The 21,732-nt window shown below is 33.7% G+C and overlaps 1 protein-coding gene across 1 annotated transcript in view; it reads left to right on the top strand.

The window, feature by feature from the left end:
* Positions 1-786: 786 nt before the first annotated feature.
* Positions 787-21,732, top strand: part of LOC122002673 (probable helicase MAGATAMA 3) — a 45,217-nt gene continuing 24,271 nt past the window's right edge. The window contains exons 1-11 of the mRNA XM_042557941.1: positions 787-1,101; positions 1,193-1,405; positions 1,488-1,635; positions 1,725-1,861; positions 1,951-2,148; positions 9,795-9,992; positions 10,087-10,122; positions 10,895-10,980; positions 11,145-11,195; positions 11,717-11,825; positions 11,903-12,008. Of these exons, the coding sequence (XP_042413875.1) occupies positions 1,298-1,405; positions 1,488-1,635; positions 1,725-1,861; positions 1,951-2,148; positions 9,795-9,992; positions 10,087-10,122; positions 10,895-10,980; positions 11,145-11,195; positions 11,717-11,825; positions 11,903-12,008 (1,177 nt within the window). The 5' untranslated portion in view covers positions 787-1,101; positions 1,193-1,297. The remainder of the gene's footprint in view (positions 1,102-1,192; positions 1,406-1,487; positions 1,636-1,724; positions 1,862-1,950; positions 2,149-9,794; positions 9,993-10,086; positions 10,123-10,894; positions 10,981-11,144; positions 11,196-11,716; positions 11,826-11,902; positions 12,009-21,732) is intronic.

Genomic DNA, 21,732 nt, shown 5'->3' with positions numbered 1-21,732 from the left:
TAGTTTCATCTAATCCTACTTGCGTTGCATATATGGTAATTACATTCATAGTTACCTTCACTATTATTATCTTAAGGGCTATAATAATATCATATTTTCTAACTACTCTTTAATGAACTATTTACAACAATACTCATTTTATTTCTTATTTTACTATTTCATGTATATAACTTAAAACTCGAGTTTTTTTTATGAATTTTACTTTCTCCTTTACTCATTTTATCTTTTATACACATAACATATTAATTTTTCTCTTAATCATCATATTTACTATCTCTATTGATTTACAAGTGAGAGTTCGTATGTTTTATATTCTAAATATTAGACTATTAATTTTTTTATAATATTTATTCTTATCCAACCTATGATGTGAAAACTCTTGTCTATTTAAAATTACGTCCAAGTTCTCATGAAGATGTACTAATTCTTGCACTATATTCGAGTTATGGAGATGTAGCGATCATTGTTGAGACGTTACAGTCGAATCCTACAATATATTTCTTTTGAAGAACAACCTAATATTAACATAATAATTTAATGAATATATTTATTAAATATTTATCATAATTTAATATTGACTGACAATCTAGTGTAATCCTCTTCGTGTATTCGGGTTTGGACCGACATTCATAGTGGGTGGAGTTAAATTATTCATCAAATTTTTTTTTTTGAAGAAATCCATCGTCAAAGATAGTTTGTGAACGTAACTCTAAAACTTAAAGTTATTAAGGACTTTTTAAAAATATGGCACAGAAAATTGTATAACCTCTTTAAAACCCTCAACGACGCCGCGTCTCAACCCGACGGCCGTAAAGCAAGCCAGCACGTAACCCTCAACCACGCTCTCTCCCGGCTTGCAGCCATCTCCTCTTCTCCACCCCCCACCGGAGGGAGGCAGCCGTGAGGTGGTCACGTTGCGGTGCTCAAGCATCGGCTGTGCCTTTGCGTCCTCTGACGACTCGGCAAAGGTGGCCTCTTCGCGACTTTCCGGAAAGGAGGATCTCCTCTGAAGTGGTTATCTCTTAGATACTCGACGACGCTGGGTTGGCGCTGGATTGCCTCTTAGGACGAGTTCTTCGAATTCGCCTAGTTCTATTTCAGGTAGTTCTCCGTTCGCCGATCTCCTTCCGTAACCACAACTTTGCTGCAGGCATTAAGCCGCAAACACTGGGCGTTCCTTTTTATTGCGCAGAACAAACAAGTAGAGAGAATTGTTCCCTAATCGCCGTGCAATCTATCACCAGTCCGCTAAAATAATCGCTCTCGAGCAAGGGTTTTACTCCCGAGCGGCAGGGAGATGGCCGTGGATAAGGCCGTTTCCTCTGCATCTTCTCCCTCAACCCTCCATCGCTTCCAGAGAATCGTCCTCGGTTGGGACTATCTCCGCCTTGTTAGAGAAACCAGTGTACTGTTTCTTATTCTCGTCTCTCCTCTTTTTTTTTTTGTTCCCTACCTAGTTCCTGATGTTTTCCCGGTAATTTCCTTAGAAGAACAAAAATGCTCGGAATGAGTCCACTTCCAAGCTGAAGCGTGTGACGAACACCTTCAATGACGTTGACGAGTACATTAGTATTTTCGAGCCACTTCTCTTTGAGGAGGTCAAGGCCCAGATTGTCCAAGGCAATGATGACGAAGGTGACTCCTTTTTCTATCCTATAGGACTCTGATCATCCGCAGGTTCTTTAACTTTTACCTTTTCACTCCTTTTGTTCTTATGCTGCTAGATACAACGGATTGGCATAAGGGAGCAGTGGCTTCTTGCAATGAAATAGATGGGTTTCATAAGGTATCATTAGCTGTTCTGGATGAATTTCGAGGAGATGTGTCAGAGAATGATCTGTTGCTCCTTTCAAAGACTAAGGTCAAATTATTTTTTGTATCCTTCATATTAATTATAACAGTAAACGATAATGTTTCTCAATTTGGTGGGAATTGTTTTGCATCATGCAGTTCCAAGAGGGTTTAGCACCAGAGGCGTATGCATTTGCACTGGTTGAAAATCGTGGAGGTAGAGAAACTCTTGCACTCCGAACCTTCCTTGCAGGAGAGGTCAAGCATCCTGAGAAAGCTGAACCTGAATCCAGCCACAGGTTGTTGAAGATGCTTTCTGTTTTTAAAGCAACAGAGAGTTTCTTATGGGTTCTAAAAGTAAGTTTGCACTTTCTAGCCTCTAATGACTTGTAATTTACTGTTTTCAAGTTCTGTTGACTCCATATTGAAATTACATTTTAGCTTTAGGTTAATTCTTTTATTTACTTAGCACATGCTTTTGCAGCATTATTTCTTTTTTCTATAATTTTTAAATTATTTGGAAATAACCATTCGATAGTCATTCTGCATTATTTGTTTTTTTTTGAGCTTTTGTATAATCTATACATTATTTCTTAACCAAGCATACGAAAATAATGTCTGTGACTTGCTATCATGATACATGTTGGCACCTATAATCACATTCTATTATTGATTAGTAAGGAGGATGGATGCCATTGTGTGTGCCATCGTATGGACAATTGTGTCACATTCTGAAGAACCACTTTCTAGTATTTTGTAACTATGTGCCACTGAGACATCGAGTGGAGGAGCCAAGAAATGATTTGAGTGAGTCAAATAATATAAAATAAACATTAAAATTTGAAATATATGATTTTTTTACTAAACTGTATGATCAAATATCCAGAAATCATTCACATGGTATATATATATATAAAATAAATATATGAACGTAGTGAGTTTTTTTTCCTATTACATAAGTTTAATATCGATGCATTTAAGCTTCGTGAGGTGAATTGACCCTGCCTCTTCCACTTAGCTCATCCCTTAATGCATCAAAGTTCACAATAGATTGATCTATTGTGTAGGTAGCAATCACATCCTTGTGTTCTACCATATATATCATTTCTTTAATGCTAGAATCATGTTTAGCTTGAATTACAATATGTGGCTGTAGGACCCAATGCCATTTGAATTTCTGTCAGTTGGCCAGCTGTTTAGCTTCCCCTTCCTTATTAGGTCATTTGTTTTCCAACAATTCCTTGAATAATCAGAACTAATTCTAGTATCTTCGATCATTTATGTTAACCCTTGCCTAGGTTCAACCTATCTGTTCTAGATATCAGATAGAAGGATTTGATCTTAATGGAATAACTCCTAGTTCCAAAGCATAACATATCAAATAAACAAATATCATCAACACTCAAAATATCTGTTCCAACCAACTCAATAATAATCCTTGAAACCCGAGGCAGTATCAATGAGTGAACATGCAAAAATGCCAGTAGGTTTACAACAAATATCAATATATTCATATTCAGACAAACCTTAAAAATCTAAGCTACCATGAGCATATCCAACATCTCTTAACAATATAGTCTGCTACCTTAGTAAAGCTATCAAGAGTGATTCTAACTAGTAGGATCTCCTCAGACAACTTCTACCAATCAAAGAAGTGCTATCACATCTCAAACATGGATTTGTTTGATTATTGAAAAATAGATACCTTGACCGATGTAAAGCCTTAACCATCATTGCATAGTTTCTACATGTCAACCCCTGGACACCTATCAACTATTATGTATAAAAAGGGCAGCGCGGTGCACGAAGCTCCCGCCATGCGGGGTCCGGGGAAGGATCCATTGTATGCAACCTTACCTTTTTTTGCAAGAGGTTGTTTTCAGGATTCGAACCCGTGAAGCAACAACTTTACCATTGCAACAATTATTATGTATGCCAAACATAATTGCAACTTGATGCTTCACATATTTGGTTGGGCAGTGTTGAGTTTAAAGATTCGTGCCCATGAAACTCAGATCACTGCAATTCCTCGGATTTCAATTACATGTGGACTGTGTGCCTGATAGTTAGTCAAGAATTACTTCAATGAGAATGAAAGAGGCATCTAAAAAAATAAAAGGGTAGATCCGCTACCTTAGCGGCCCCCCTAGTGCCGGTCCCACGGATATGGAGGGAGGTTCATGTAGGTACACAAGCCATAGGCGCATGTCGGGGTAAACCCTAGGTCGTTAGTTCCTGAGAATCGACCCCTGATGAAAGAGGTATCTAAGAATGCATATCTTGTTGACTTCTTCGATACCTAGACAAAAAAGAATTAGGTCAACTTGGATACTTGGTATGTAATATAGCCTGTGTGATAGATCAGCTCATGCAAAGAGTGGGTAATTATATTCCCACTAATACTGGTTCTCTGAAACTATATGCCAATGTAAAACAATTCACAACTTAGTAGTAAATGCAATTTTTGAAAGCCACAGTGGCACAATCCAATCCCATCTGCCAAGAAACTCAGCTGAGAGATCTCTTGATACTTAAGCATATACCCAAGAATACTTAATTCACATATTTATCCCATCACTTATGGAAATGCAAAGTTACATCAGACATGAAATTCAATTCTTACATTTATAGATACACAATTGCTTTAACTCATATAGTATTATGATTTGACAAATTCTTCTCATAACTACTTTACATTATGACATAGACTAAAAATAAAAACAAAAAAACAAAATGTGCTCTATATAAATAACCATGCATTTTATTTTCAAATGAATTGACCAAATTAAATTACTGAATGCTATTAACCTATGTAAATAAAGTGCAAGAATCATACAATGCCATTTTTAATTCTAGGCAAAGTTGCCTAAATACCTTTTCATTAGAGTTCATTTCTTTCTTCAGTAATAACAAAACTAATTTTAATTGACAATATGATCTTTAAAATTTTAAACACATATAAAGTGTTAGACACTCACGGTTCGATTCCCAGCTACGGCGTATTTATAAAGATTTTTTCTCCAAATGGTACTTGCAACTAAGGGATGCCAGACTTCTTCCCCAAGTACTTCCCGATTTACTCAAGTGGTCGGTGGGAAACTTCCGTAGGGCCAGGCCAATCACCCCAGGCTCAACGTTACCTGGTTAATTATTTTTTTTTGATAGATGTATTTATTTAATGTATTAAAATAACATTTATATATCTTAGAGTGATATTCAACAAAATGAATAAATGAAAGAAAAAAATTAAACAAATGTTAAATTTTTTAGAATGACATTTTGTGCATATAATATCCACGAGAGATTTGTAGGTTTAGAATGATATATATGCAATACAAATAAATTTTATAATGTTAAATGTTAGTTCATTGTTTTTTAAAAAAAATGTAAATATGTATTTTTTATGTAATTTTATAATTTTAAATTAATTCAGAATGACATAATAGTGTGATTCATTAGATTGAGTCTTGGTTTTTGTCGTGAAAATAAAAGAAAGTATATCTTTTTTTGGTCATGGGTATGTAACGAAATAAAATTATTTCATAAACTCCAGACATAATTTTTTGGTCATGGGTATAATTTTTTGGTCATAAAGTAAAAGAAAGTAAAATTATTTCATAAAGTAAAAGAAAGTAAAATTATTTGGTCATGGGTATAATTTTTTGGTTTTTGTCGTGACATAATTAGGTTGTTTGGCTTGGATCAATTGGAATCGGCTCTTGATCGCTAAAATCATCTTCAACTCCAGACATGAGCATATCATCTGAAGAGTATTCCATAAACAAATTATCCATTGCATGATGTCGACATATAAAATTATGTACCGCACAACATGCAACTGGAATTAATCTTTGCCTAGTAATTGGATAGTTTAACATATCTTTTAAAATTTGGAATCTTGCTTTGAGCACTCCAATGCACCACTCTATAATATTACGACATGTACCGTGCCTATAATTGAATAACTTCCTTCCCCCTTGGTCTGCCTTGCCCTAGATAATCTCTCTAGTGATAGCGTCGACTTCGATATGGAGCGAGGGGTAACTAAAATCAATAAGATAAAATTGATCTGTGATAGTGTTTCCATATTAATGATGTAAAACACCAACATAAATGAATGTATATATATAGAGAGAGTTTTATATGTTATTTACCACCGCGAGGTTTAGGAAATTATTTTCATGCCTTGTCATGCGTTTATGAACACCCTAGAATCATTTGTTGTCCCCACCCAGCCAGTATACACAAATGTGAAAAGCATATCAAAGTCGCATGCAAGCATCACATTTTGTGTAACAATAATCTTTCTACCATGAAAAGATGTCTGAATTGATGTTGGTACCCATGCCGACACATGAGTCCCATCGATAGCTCCAAGACAATTCTAAAAATTGACAATGTGTTATTAAGGATATATTGTTAATGTATCTAGACACATTAGGGTACAATATATACCTTAAAATATGGAAACCACTTTGGATTGTTCAATATGTGAGGATGGACGCCATTGTGTTCATACGGTCAAATAATATACGTGCCCAACGTATAAACAGCTCGTAGAACTCGTTTGAACCACTTGCTACTAGTGTAGAATGAATGTTGAAATCGGTATGCACATATCTGATATTGTGTGTTGTGCCTGATGATTAGTAAGAACATAGCAACACCTTCTTCAACTGTAACTTATGTTCCATTTTGCAATAGATTCATCTCTTTTAGTGTTCTACAAAAATTCACAAACATATGTTTTGACATACGAAAATTGTCAAAGCAAACTTGGGGATGCCCATCAAGTATTTCTTGCATGAACATCCTCCCGGTAAGAGATGAAGTCTAACACGACATTCGGTCAATGTATCCAAGAAATTCAGTCATCATGTCATGAAAAAATTAATTTGCGATACCCAAAACTTTAAGTAAATTGATATGCGGGCCTACTTCATCAGATTCATCATCAGAGCTTGACATGATTTGCAACAAACCGATATTAAAATCAACACACACATGCATAAAATTCTTGATAGATTCATCTCAAACTAATAAACAATTCAAATTGAAAAGCTCAACATAATCTTCCACATTAAATTCCAAAATATCAAACAAGTATTAAATATTCAAGCCAGGAAATCAAACAAACTCCATTAACATTAAATAGTCTTCAGCTAGGTAATAAAAGCAATCCCCATCAACTTGGCAACATATGATCCTACACGTGCTCAAGATTGAGGTAATCCAACCGTTTAACTCTCCTATTTGATGGAATTTTCATTAAAATTTCACGTAGACTAGGTTTAAGGAAAGCTTCTGTAGCTTTTGTGTACACTTGGGTAGATAAATTATCCATCCCATTTAAAATCTGCATACACATGTCTATAGAGTAGGGATCATTGAACACGCTAGTTCTAGAAGAGTAGGATATATCTTGTTCACGTTCTACCTTTGCAGCCCTCAACTCCAGGTATTTTTGCCTAGCAAAAGATTCTCCACTTAGCTGTTGTATGGTATTACTCCACTTGTCCATACAAGCCTCATATTTTTCAATTTTTGAAAGTTTAGGATCTTTACGTGGACGACTATTGAATGATTCTGCACCACGACATCACCGATTATTAGGTTCCCTTCCAACATCCTCATTCTTGTCATCAACAACTTCAACATATGAGTTAATACCTTTATTAATGAATGTTTCTTCGAGCTCTCTCTCTTCATCAGATGTGGGAGGTAATTGAGTAGAAGCCCTGTGCATATCACCTGTTGCAGTTTGACTTCTAGTATAAAAGAATCAAGAAACTTGCCCACCAAAAACTTCACTAAGAATGTGGAAGTGATCACAACCTTCCTTTCTTATTGCCTTGTAACTCCTTTTTATTTTTCTGTACCATTGATTAGGAAAATTAACATTTTATTATACACTAACATATAATACAAATATATAGGTGAATGGATAAAAACATATACCATATAAAATTCTGCCCACACTTCCTCTGGAGCATTTATTTTACCGGTGTCTGGATCCATTGTCACACCAATATGAGCAAGCAATGTAGCAAAAAGTCGTTGCCTGGTGTGTAGATGATTCCATTTACCTTTGAGTCTATCTATATCATAATTCGTCTTCGTAGCTTGGTATAATTCTTTATTGATTTTCTCCCAAACCGTATTACTAAAGGTAGATGTTTGTAACTTATTTTGCTTCGCTTTTTCGTAAATGATCTTAACAAACATGGCAACATTAACCGTTGACCACGCATATTTCTCGACTTCGATATTGAGATTATACACTCCCATATTGTCTTCTATAAAAAATTGCCTTAGTATTTATGAAATTTCAATGTAATTCTAGAGTAAATAAAACATATGAAAATACCAACATATTGACAATTCTACTTGTAGAAAATTCAGTATCACATGCTTCTTTGAAGACCCTTTCAAATTAGTAACAAATAGTTCGGTCTTATTTTCCTTTTAATTCTTGATGGACTACGCATTATCCTTATTGACACCTTTCTTTTGGTCATCACTTCGAATAGATAAGAAAGATCATTATCTGATCATAAAGTAAAAATGCTCTCTGGAGCTCCACCATAATCAATAAGAAGGTATTGTGAATCTGCAACTGATCATAAAGTACGAATGCTCTCTAGAGCTCCACCATAGTCCTATTGTCCGAGACTACTAATATCAAGGAAGAAGACATGAGATTAAAGGGGTGTTCTATGACAAAATGTTGTCAGAGGGAACGATACCGTCAGAGGGAACGATGCGCTGCAACTGGCGAGCTATGTTCACAATCGAGAGGAAGACGACTGCAAAATCATTGGTGGCACCAGAAAACGGCTGCGACGGTTGTGGGAACACATGGCTGCAATGTCGGGACTGCACGCGGCGAAAGGGGAGGAGCGGCAGCAAGTGAGCACCAGGAGGCGAAGGAGGAGAGGTGGCGCGTGAGCAATGGTGGGCGAAGGAGGAGTGGCGGTGTGGCGAAAAGGGAGGAGTGGCGAAAGGGAAAGTAGGGCACGCGAGGTCTTGTTTTGTGCAATGGGTTTGAGTATCCGTGTTTTTTCCTTTTCATGGAAAATAACTTTGAGGCATTCTCTACTTTTCTCGAGACAGATATGGAAAATACAAACCAAATACTATTTTTCAAAAAACCTCATTTTCTCATAAAATGAAAACAGAAAATTCTCAAACCAAAGGCTCTCTTAAATATTTGTACAAATCATATCTAATCATCTTAAATAATACTGCGGAACATGTATAGGAAAACTCTAGTTGTTTAATAACACTGGTTTTTAATTAGATAGACTTGAGGTAAAACCTCATTAATGATGGCCTTTGATAACATCTTAAATCTTAATGTTTTTAAAAATATTCTAATCAAATATTAATTGAGTATTTAACATGTGCATTTTTTTTTCAAATTCTGGCAAAATATAGTTTCTAAAAATTATGTCACTTTTCATCTTTTGAACATAACGAAGAACAATTGGTTATTACATGTGAGGTGAGGAGAAGATAAACAGAAAATTGGGTGTTATGTATACAGTTGACAGATTATATGTGGTTGGTAGGCAGGATTAACACATGAATAAATGGACAGATGGTGGTTTAATTTGCTATTCATATAGAAGTTTAAATGCTTAGTTGGTGCTAATATATGAGGAACATTGTGCAATGACTTATTCCCATTGTGCACTTGAGCTTGTATTGGTGCTACTTCTAGTTCACACAAACTCCCTAAATCAGAGGACCTATGTGCTAATTTATCGAGCATCTTATACTTCCCGGGCTACCCAGTACAATAAGATAATTTAAACCTTGGTTAAAATATATGGTGTGGTAATTTAGTAGTAGGATATGATCCATGCAACTAATCTCAACCAGTTGAGACCAAGTTTTCTGATATGGTTGTTTGTAGCATAGAAAGTCTTAATAATATTACAGAATTTCCATTTTCTTTTTTGGCAACTGAATAATACTCTTATTGATATTGATTCTATCAGATTTGTAGTTTATCAACTATCATGCGAGAATTTGTGGGTCTGCATTCTGTTTCATCTCTTCCATTCAAGGACTTGATATTATCAGCAAGTGAAAAGTCACACCATGGAGATAATGAACCTTGGGGTTGGAATGTTCCTAGACCACTCATGGATAACCTCATTACCAATCTCAATCAGTCACAAGTAGATGCTATTCGTGTATGTCTTTTTTTTTTTTGCGCCATATAAAACTGGTAATATTCTTAAGACAGCTGTACATTCATGGTGCTGACCTTTAACTTATCTTTTGCAGGCAGGCCTGTCACGTAGAACTTTTGTTCTAATACAAGTATGGCTGTAACTTTATTTCCTGGACTGTTTTCAACTGAGCAATATGTATACCAATACTTATGGAAATATATAGATGATAAAAGACTAGGCTCCTAATGTTATTTTCTAAGACTTTCGATTCAAATATATTTTAGATTAGATGATAATTTAAACAAAATCAGTCATGGTAGGGTTTTGACTACATTTGTTCTGCACGATTAAAATAATTTCAAGACTCGGACTAAATTGTTTATCTCTATTTTTCTTATTACAATCTACCAACAATACTTTTACAGTTGCTGAGGACTAATTTTGGTCCTCTTGCACGTTGGCACTCATAGTTTTCACCTTTCTGGCAATTCCAGCGAATATTCTTATAGTTATGCGTCAATTTGTTTTCTAAGATGAAGACTGTGATAAGTGCATCACAAATGATAGTGCAAATTCTCACTGATATCCATAAACAAGGCATCCAATCCAAAACTTTTCGTGCCCTTATTTTTATTGTCTTGTTGTAGACTCCCCTCTCATTGGGCAGACACAACCATACAAGCATGGATATATATTCTGTTCTTTCTTTCCTTTTCTTAGATATGTTAACAATATTTTGTTTGGTATGTCTGTAAAACATTTAATTTATTTAAATATGGATGATGATATAGTAGGGGATAGAACCTAATGACATAGGAGGGTCTATATAGCCAACCTCACTTAGTGGGATAAAGCTTAGTTGTTGGTGTTGTATGTCTATAAAACATCTACCCAGATCCTCCTGACATCTTGTTTCCTAGGGTCCACCAGGAACGGGAAAAACTCAGACAATTCTGGGTCTTCTAAGTGCTGTTCTTCATTCATCTCCTGAAAGAGGGCAATCAAAGTAAGTATTCACTTTTTATGATCTGCTACATTGTCCAAGAGGATATAGTCATCATTGGATCCACTTTGGTTGATTATTTCTATTAGTATAATTGATGCACTCCAGAGGTTATTTTCCTTTTTGTTTCAAATTTTGAAAAGTAATGGATTAATACTTTTGGTCAGGGGAGGTTTCTCGGCTCAAAAACGCTTGCCAGAGATGCAAATTGAAGAAAAGTATGGTGCAAGTACTTGATATCATCATTCATGTTGTAGATCAAATTCTTGCGGATTTTCTAGAGGAATTTTTTTACATGTTTTCCTTTTCTCTACAATTTTGACAGTAGTAATTTTGCAGTTTTAGATTAGAAATTATTTATCCTCAATATTCTGGATATTCATTATGTTGCTGCGACATTTATAAATGCTATGTAGGAACCTTGTAGAAGTTCAGGGTTTAGGCATTGAAATTGTCAAAATTATAATGGATGTTGCAAATAATCTCTATGGTCTTGTTGATGGATTTTATCATTGTTCTAAATTGTTTAGGCATATTTTCTCTAACTCAACTCCCTCTTAGGGGATTGCATCAGAGCAGAAAGTTTGTAATATTTGATTTGTGCAGTTTCCGTGCTCAATTATTTGTCTTTCCTTCTGTGTTATGTACTGTAGATGATGTAACCATGGAGCCAGTTGTGTAGTTAAACCAATACTTTATGCCAATTGCTTCTTACTTTCGATGAAAATTCAATTCTCAGGTATTGCCAGTGGAAAAAAGCATCTCCATGGTTGGCTGGTGCTAACCCAAGAGATATAATTATGCCTGTTGATGGTGATGATGGTTTTTATCCCACTGGAAATGAATTGGTAGATCCACAAACTTTTTGTTATGATCCATAATTTATTTAGTGATATCACTATGCTAAATTGCTTTATCTTCTTAGAAACCTGAGGTTGTCAATTCTAACCGAAAATATCGTGTACATGTGTTGGTTTGTGCTCCATCAAACTCAGCACTTGATGAGATAGTATTGCGGCTTTTACATACAGGCGAGAGCTTTACTTGTACCTATACTTTTTTCTTTTTGCTTATTCTTGAATATTTATCGACAGATTTTTTTGTAGATTTCTTTTTTTGTTTGGTTTAGCCTCTGGAAGAGCAATCTACATCTCTCGTTGCGAATATATTTTTTTTCTTGATAGACCTTTTATATAGATAATAACTTTTAGCTGATCATCTTCTTCGAAATAATGGTGCTTTGTTAAAATGTCATGGTACTATGCCTAACTCACTTGTAACCTGAGCCTTTAGCTATTTTGTAAGGTTGATCTTATGCACAATGCAGAACACAGGATGCAGAACCCTAAATTTGAGGGAGTCCTCCTGAATCCTAGGCCTTGACTGATAAGTTGCTGATTTTTGTAAGCCTTGATCAGTAAAAATTGATAGGCATGATCCAACTTCTGTTTTCTTCCTCTCGTCCCTTCTCATTCTTCTCGTCTGTTGTTCACAATTTTGCAGCGTTCTGTTATTTTTCAAAATTCTGTTACCATGTGAAAGGGCTTGGATATGCTTCTGGATTAGAAAACTGCAGAAATAATTGTAATGAGAAAGGATAAAAGCTAAGAAGTTGCACAAATATGTACGAGGAAAAAATTGTCACAATTTACCATGAACTAGCATGAGAAACTTGGGGGAAAAATGGTGATCCACTAGGGGACGGATTAAATGTTGAACCTGATTTCAATTAGGTTGAGTTGGTTTTTGATTGAATGTATCTTGCCATACCATGAACTAGCATGATTACAATTTTGGTTTATTTACCAGTTTCTTTATCAGCCTAAAACCATCTTCAACTAAGGCCTAATTAGATTTCTAATGGATAGAATTAGGCCTATGTATTGTCTAGTCTCTATATGGGGTTGATTTGTCAAATCAAAGCCAAAATCAAGTTATAAAAGAGCTGTACCTGGTAATTAAATTATATGGTATACACCTGCTTATTTATACTTAATTCAATTGGAATTGTAGAGCTTCTCTTTTCTTCTCTCCTTTTTGTGGTCATCAATTTATGACCTTGGCTAACAACATCCATTGTTGATCTTTAAAGTGCAAGTAATTTATCTATTATATAATTACACAAGCTGAACCAATTTATGGGTATAAACAACAACAACACCAATAACAAGTAAATTTTAATTTCATTAAGTAGGGTTGGCTATATGAATCCTTTTATATCTTGGGCTTGATCCCCCAACTATATTCTCATCTACTATATATTGTTTTATCGTTAATTTTTTCATTTCTCTTCTTTTCGATTAATGTGTGTATTTGTCATGGTCTCATATAGCCTAATGAGGGCATTTATTGTTTGTTTAAGTATATGTCCATAAAAGGGCAGTTTGGTGCATGAAGCTCCTGCCAATACGGAGTTCTGAGAAGGGTTTATTGTATGCAATATTTCCTTGCTTTGCAAGAGGCTGTTTCCGAGACTTGAACCAGTGACCTTTAGGTCGCACGACAATAATTTTACCATTGCTCTAAGGCTCCCTTTTTAAGTATATGTCCATATTATCTTAAATGTGACTCTTAGAGTTATTCTTCAATATGCGCAATCTCGATTTTCTTTATAATGTTCTTATTTTTTATCCTGTCAATCCTCACATGTCTTTTCATCCATCTTAACACTTGCAACTCTATGATTTTCATTCCAACATTCTATTTTATATAATATAACTGGTCTAATCACCATTTTGTAAAAGTTTTTTTTAAGTTTTAGAGATACTTTATGATCATAAAGAACATCTTAAGCTGAAACATCTTTGTCAATCCCTCCAACCTTTTAAAAAAAGATCCTAGATACTTAGAGCTTAGAGTTACAAGTAAACTTACTACTTATCATTTGCTTTCTTAACAATTGTTTTGCTACATCTACTAGTACTAGACTTAAATTTTTATTTTTACTCTTCTATGCCTAAATCTTTTTATTTTCAATGTTTCTTGCTAATATTCGAGCTTAGTATATATTCCATGTGTCTCATCGATCATAATAATGTCATCTATAAATAACATACAACATGACTTAATTGTTTTAATATATGCTGCGATAACATCTTTTTTTCTATAATTCTCCACATAATGTCTCTAAGGACAATAGTTATTTCAAGTATGAGATGTCTAAAAGAGGATAGATTTTGTGGGGCCTGAGGCGCAAGGTGAGGCGCAAGCTTGGCCGAAGTAAAGACATTTTGGGTTTAAATTTTTACAATTCATACGTATATAGGGAATTTTTGCCAAAATATTTCACTAGCAAAATTCAAATATTTCACATACTATTAAACAGTAATATAAATATAAAATTAACTAACATTCATATATTAAAATAATTTATTTTCATAATAAAAAAAATCGACACCATTGTTTTAAAAAATTAGCACCATTGTGATCCTGATTTTTAAAAACTTGTGAAGTTAAAAAAGCATACCGTTATGATGAAACAAAAGGAAAAAACAAGAAAGTGTAGCCAAAAAGAACAATGACGTTGTAGGCGAGAGAAGAGTTCACATTTAAGAAGGGATGGGAGGTTGATGTCAATTTTTAGGGGAGAGGAAGAGTCATGTAGAGAGAAAATTAGTTAAATAAGTTTGTAAGGGACTAAGGGAGGTTGATGTTCATTTTCTAGGGAGAGGAAGCGTCACGCAAGAAAAATGTGTTGCATCCATGCAAGTTAAGGCAATCTAATTAATTTAAAGGGTAAATAAAAGTATGAGTTAGGCTTTAAAAAAAATCAAAACTTTAATAAGGTGAGGAAAATCATGCCTTAAGCGCGCCTTAACCTCTCAAAAGGCGTGCTCTTTATTCAAGTACTGTTCTGGTTCACTGTCTAGGCGCAAATGACGTGCTTGGCTGCACCTTGCGCCTAGGTGCAGCTAGGCGTGCATTTTTCACAACTATGCTCGAGACTAATCCAAAGCTTTTTCTAATCAATAATACCATGTGTAAATTTTGTTTCTTTTTTTGATACTTTTCAATTAGTTGTATGGAAAGATTTATAACTTATATCGAGCAGTGTTGTAACGGCGGTAGGTGGTGGCGGGGCGATCATTGACCGCCTACCGCCTTGGCTGCCTAAGAGGTTGATTTTTTTTTACTATTTTTATACATAATATTATACAACAACAACAACCAAGTCTTTTTCCACTAGGTGAGGTCGTCTGTTTGAATACTTTTACGCTATTGAGCTCTATCTCCTATTATATCATTATTTATATTTAAATAAATTTTATCTTGTTTTATTGTTGCTAACCAAGTCTTTTTTGGTCTTCCTCTTTCTCGTTTGATATGTATGTTTATTATAATTTCACATCGCCTAACTGGAGCATTTATTGGTGGTCTAAGTACATGTTCGTGCCATCTTAAACGCGTCTCTCGGAGTTTTTCCTCAATAGATGCAACTCCGACTTTCTCTCTAATGCTGTCATTGTTTATTTTGTCCATCCTCGTATGTCCACACATCCACCTTAACATCCTCATCTCTGCAACTCTCATCTTCTACTTATGTGCTCGAGTCATAGCCCAACATTCAGCTCCATATAACATAGCAGGTCTAACTACGGTTTTAAAGAACTTACCTTTAAGTTTAAGAGGTACTTTACGGTCACATAAAACACTCGACGCTCTCCTCCATTTCACCCATCTTGCTTGTATTCTATGTAAGACATCTCTCTTAATCCCTCCATCATTTTGCAAAAATGATTCTAAATATTTAAATCTCTCAGTTCCGGACAACTCGTTCTCTCATATCTTAACAATTGTTTCATTACTTTTAATATTGCTAAACTTAAATTCCATATATTCTGTCTTTAATCTACTAAGCTTAAAACCTTTCCCTTCTAGTGTTTCCCTCCAAGATTCTAGTTTAGCATTTACTCCTTCACGGGTTTCATCTACCAAAATAATATCATCTGTAAACAACATGCACCACGGTATTGTGTCTTGAATGTGCGCAGTGAGTTCGTCTATAATTAGTGTAAAAAGATAGGGACTTAGAGATGATCCTTGATGTAACCCTATCTTTATTGGAAATGTTTCAGTTACTCCGCTTGAAGTCTTTAGTCGTTACATCCTCATACATATCTTTAATTAGTTCAATGTATGTTACGCTGACACCTCTATTTTCTAAAAATCTCCATATAATTTTTCTTGGGACTCTATTATAAGATTTTTCTAAGTCAATGAATACCATGTGTAGATCTTGTTTTTGCTCCCGATATTTTTCAATTAATTGTCTAAGAAGATGTATAGCTTTTATTGTCGACCTTCTAGGCATGAACCCAAATTGATTTTCTGTTATTGTGGTCTCCTTCCTTAATCTTTTTTTTTATACTTTTTCCCAAAGTTTCGTAGTATGACTCATTAGTTTAATACCCCTATGGTTTGTACAATTTTGTACGTTTCCCTTGTTCTTATATAAGGGAACTAGAGTACTTATCCTGCATTGATCAGACATTTTTTTCGTTTTCAATATCATGTTAAATAATTTTGTAAACCATTCAATACCTTGTTTCCCTAAGCACTTCTATACCTCTATCGGAATATCATCTGGTCCAACGACTTTTCCATTGTGCATCTCATTTAAAGTTTGTTTTACTTCTGAAGTTTGAATTCTACGATAAAAATTAAAATTTCTATGCTCATTTGACTTATTTAAATTACCTAAGTTAAGTTGGTCACCTAAACCTTCATTAAAAAGTTGATGAAAATACCTCTTCCATCGCTCTTTTATTTCTCCATCGTTTACTAATACCCTATTAAATTTATCTGTAATACATTTTATTTGGTTAAGATCTCTTGTTTTCCTTTCTCTCACTTTAGCTATTCTATAAGTGTCTATTTTCCCTTCTTTTGTATCTATTTTTTGATATAACCATTCAAAAGTTTCATTTTTTGCTTCACTCACTATTGTCTTAGCTATAGTATATTTTTTTAAGTTTTCCTCGTTCTTACAAATATATAATTCCTTATAAGCTATTCGTTTTTCCTTCACTTTCTCTTGTACTTTCTCATTCCACCACCAGGATTCTTTACTTAGTGGTGTATGTCTTTTTGACTCACCGAGTACACTTTTAGCTACTATTTTCAACTTTGATACCATCTTATCCCATGTTGTATTAGAGTCATCGTATATTTCACCTAATGCTTGTACTTCTACCTTCTACATAATATTATAAATAATCATTATACTTTATAATATTTACTTTTAATAAAATATATTAAATATTTAAAATTTAATCTATTTTTTTAAAATAAAAATATAATTATTTTTAATATATATATATATAATGAGATAATTTTATTAGACTTTAATTAAGTCTATTTAAATTATCCCATACATAACTAGAAGTTGGTTAAAATTATTAAACTAAAATTATTTAATCAAACCTTATCTTACAACTTACTCGCATACCTTGTTTCGGCCGAGCGATGAGTTCAACGTGTTGTTGGGATCGAGCAACGAGTTTGGATGCGTCATCGAGCTCGATCGATGCCTTCGGGTTAGTCGTCGAGCTCGAGTGACGGGTCTGGACGAGTCGTAGGGCCAGTCGATGTGTCCAAGCCCATCGTTGGGGGGCTCGGGCGATGTCTCTAGGCTCGTGCGATGAGTTCGGATCGGTTGCGGTGGCTAAACTACGACAACAACGGTGGCTATTCAAGGTGTGGCAATAATGGTTCAAGGTGCGGCGGAGGCGGAAGGAGGTGAGTTACTGCCTTAGGCAAGCGGTGCGGTTGATGGTTGCCTCCCACTTTGGCGGCCACCTCAGCTGTCATTTAGAAACTAATATTGAGCTTTTAGGCAAGAATTCAAATTAATTTTTAATCATTTGATCTCTTTAATGTTTTTTCTATTCCACTTTTATAAAGTTTCTTGTATGACTCATTAGCTTAATACTTCTATAATTCGCACAATTTTATGCATCCTTTTTGTTTTTTCTTCATTTTCAATATTATGAATAACTTTGTAACTTAAAATAATGCCTTGCTTCCTCGTATACTTTCTTACCTCTATTGAAATATCATTCGATTCAACCACTTTTCTATTTTGTATCTCATTTATATTTAACACTAGTTCTACTTTTAAAATTTGAATTCTTCGATATATTTAAATTTTTTATTTTGTTTGACCTACTTAAATTTCCTAACTTAGGTTGGTTACTTAAATGACTAAACCTTCACTAAAAAAATTATAAAAATATATATTCCATATTCTTTTATTTCTTCATCCTTCATTAGTATATTATTGGATTCATCTTTAATGCATCTTATTTGAGTAAGAATCCTTATTTTCTTCTTTCTTGCTTTAGTTAGCCTATAAATATTCCTTTTATCTTCTTTTGTATCAAGTTATTAATGCAAGCGTTTGGAAGTCTAATACTTGTGCTCCTACATTCTCATTAAAGATACTTTATTTCCCTTCCTTTAATTTCCACCACTTGATTATAGGAGTCATGCATGTTTTCCTTCTACTGATATTATGCTTGAAGCACGTATTTAACATGACTAACTTAGTATTTAACATGACTAACTTATATTGGGTGGTTAAATTTTATCTAGGAGTGATCTTATAATTTTTATAAAATTGTCTATCCCTTTTCCTTGACAAAATCAACTTGTGACTTATTATTTTCACTTTTAAGCATAGCCAAGTGTTTTTTTTCTTAAATAATATATTAATTATTGTATATTCATACAAAGGATAGGTCAGTGCATGAAGCTCCTGCAAATGTGGGGTCCTGGGGAAGAGTCGGGCCAAATTGGGTCTATTGTATGCACTTATCTTGCATTGCAAGAGACTATTCCCACGACTTAAACCCGTGATCTTTAGGTCACACGATAGTAATTTTACCATTACGCTAAGACTCTCCTTTATTAATTATTATATATTCATATGCTCGAACCCGTGACCTAGATCACACGTTAGCAATTTTGCCATTAAGCCAAGACTCTCCTTTATTAATTATTATATATTCATATGCTGTTGTGAAATTCAATATAGTTTTTTCTTCATTTCTTGTTCCAAAATCATAGCTCTCATGCACCTTATTATATTTTTCATTTCTTACTCCATGTGCCTATTTAGATCTTTTCTATTAAAATCATTTTGTTTATTGGAATTCTTTTGTACTACCTCATCTAGGTTTTCTCAAAATATGTGTATAGTGTTTTTATCTCATCATAGTTGAGAAACATATATGCTAATTATATTAATAGTTTATTTTGATACAACTATCTTAAGAATTATAATCCTATCTTCTTTCCTAACTACTACTACTATCTTGTCTCTTAATGGACTATTTACAACAATATTTATTCTATTTTTCGTTTTATTTTTTCCTATTTAGCATAACTTAAAATCTGAATGTCTTCTCCCTTATCCATTTTGTATTTTATAAATATAAAATATTATTTTTCTTTCCTAATCATCGTATCTACTAAGGTTCTAAAATTCGCCAGGTGCAAGTCAGGCGGTAAACCAGCGCTTAGGCCGCCTAAGCGGATTCCTCGATATCAGCATAAATTACCTAATAAATCATATACTATAACTCTAACACAGGAACATCAAATTTAAAATGAGTTCAAAAATTACACAACCAATAAAATATCACATTTTTATTCCACTTCTCCATAATTTTTAACAACTTATTCTTCATTGGACATAAACTCAATATCATCATTGTGATCCTCTTCTTCAGATGCAAAATTATCCTCGTGAAGTTCTCTCACTCTAGAGCTTCTTCGGGTTGTAGATTTTCATCGGCGTCACTTGCTTCATTAATCATTTGCCATGAACTTAGTTTAATTTTATCATCTTCCCCACCATCCATAATCCAACCTTGTGCATTTGAAACATCTTTTGCAAGAAGCACATAGACATTCCTTTTTTTTTTTTGTTTGTTTGTTCAATAATCTAGCATTAAATTAGATAAATACTAGATTGTTCAACACATCCAACTTATTTCTTTTCTTTGTATGAATCTTAAAAAAAAAGATAAAGTAAATATTATAGTTAGGAATATGGATATAAACTTTAAAAATTATTTTTTTTACTTTAATTAAAACTTAAAGTTTACTCTTTCAAATGTACTCCAATTTCTTTTACATTCAGATGAACTTGTAGTTAACGAAAATATCCTTAATGCCACTATTAGCAACTTGGATGTGTGAGCACTGTATGTACTCCACCATGCACATGGATCATATGTATCATCATTGTTTTCACATGCTTTTGCTACCAATGCTTTATCAAATAACCTAGTTTTGTCTCACTATTTTATAAATTCCTTGGTAATAATTGTATCTTGTAGATCTAAGCATGTAAAATTTCTATGCATTAAAAAATCCCTGCCACGACCTCATAAAGAGCAATAAAGCTATCTTTATAGTAAAAATAGGGATTTAACCTAAAGGCAGTGGTATGTAATGATGTATCAAGTCTATCCTTCATTTTTGACTCAATAATCACTTTGATAGATTGATAATTTGATTCCACGTTGTTCAGGGTCATTTTGATATCTTTTTTTAACTTAAAGAAGCTCCCCATATATAAACCCTATGGGTGACTTTCTATCTCCATCTACCAATCAAAGAATTCTTACCAAAGGAGTAAATATTTTTATAGTGTCACACCATTCCAAAAACTCATGCTTATCACAGTAGAGTAAGTCAATTTTCCTTTGTTTGTTTTTAACCATCTACATTTCTCCCACGTATCATTTGTAAACATGACCCTTAAACTAGATTTTTTTTTAATCAAGCTTTGTAATATGAGGAAATTTGATGCAAACCTAGTAACTCTTGGCCGGACTATGTCTCTTCTTCGTGAAACTTCTCATCAATGACAAAGTCTTATGGTGAGCATAAATGAAAATGATAAAAGACTTAGATTGCTCAATAATCTTTTTATCAGGGATTAGGGTTTCGTTCCGTGCCCGGCAGAACGGGCGAAACTTACCGTTCTGCCCGTGCAGCATAACCAGCATCGGAAGAGAAATGATTTCGACGTGTGTCACGCGACATGAGGAATCGTGCGCGCTCATCATCGCACGACAGAAGGAATCTTGTGTGCTCGCACGACAGAAGGAAGGAGGAGGAAGAAGGAAGAATGAATCTTTTTATTCGGAACATCTGCCTCGGTGGGGCCACTAATGAGAGATCAGTAGTGGCGGCGAAGCGTCAGCAGTGGTGAGGCGACGACGGCTCCTGTGCAAAGGGAGGCGGCGAATCACGCATTTGGATGAGAAGAAAAAGTAGGGTTTTTAAAAAACTTATAATTAAAATTTAAATTTGTCATTCTATATATAATTTCTAATTAATTATTTTATATATTATATAAATTATTAATTAATTAAATAAATGATTAATTAATTAATATAATCATAATATATAATTTTATTTTATTTTGTTTTTATTAAAAATATAAAAAAATTAAAGTAAAAATAGATAATTTATATAATTTAAAATAATTTTAAAACCAAACTTTAAATTATTTTTATAAATTAGAAATAGATTAAAATGTTATAAAAATATTTAAAATAATTTTAAAAATTGTTAAATAATTTTAAAAGTTTATAAATAATTTTAAAATTTTAATTGTTAAAAACTTAAAAAATATATAATTTTTTAAAATAAATTTGATTTTAGAATGCAGCCCAAGTTAACAATTATCTCTCTATATAAAATATTTAAGATAGATTATTTAGAATATTTTTAAACTAT

This window comes from Zingiber officinale, chromosome 7A, assembly GCF_018446385.1.
Source record: "Zingiber officinale cultivar Zhangliang chromosome 7A, Zo_v1.1, whole genome shotgun sequence".
Classification (NCBI taxonomy): domain Eukaryota; kingdom Viridiplantae; phylum Streptophyta; class Magnoliopsida; order Zingiberales; family Zingiberaceae; genus Zingiber; species Zingiber officinale.
Note: the sequence above shows the minus strand (reverse complement) of the source record. Positions and strands in the feature narration are given on the sequence as shown.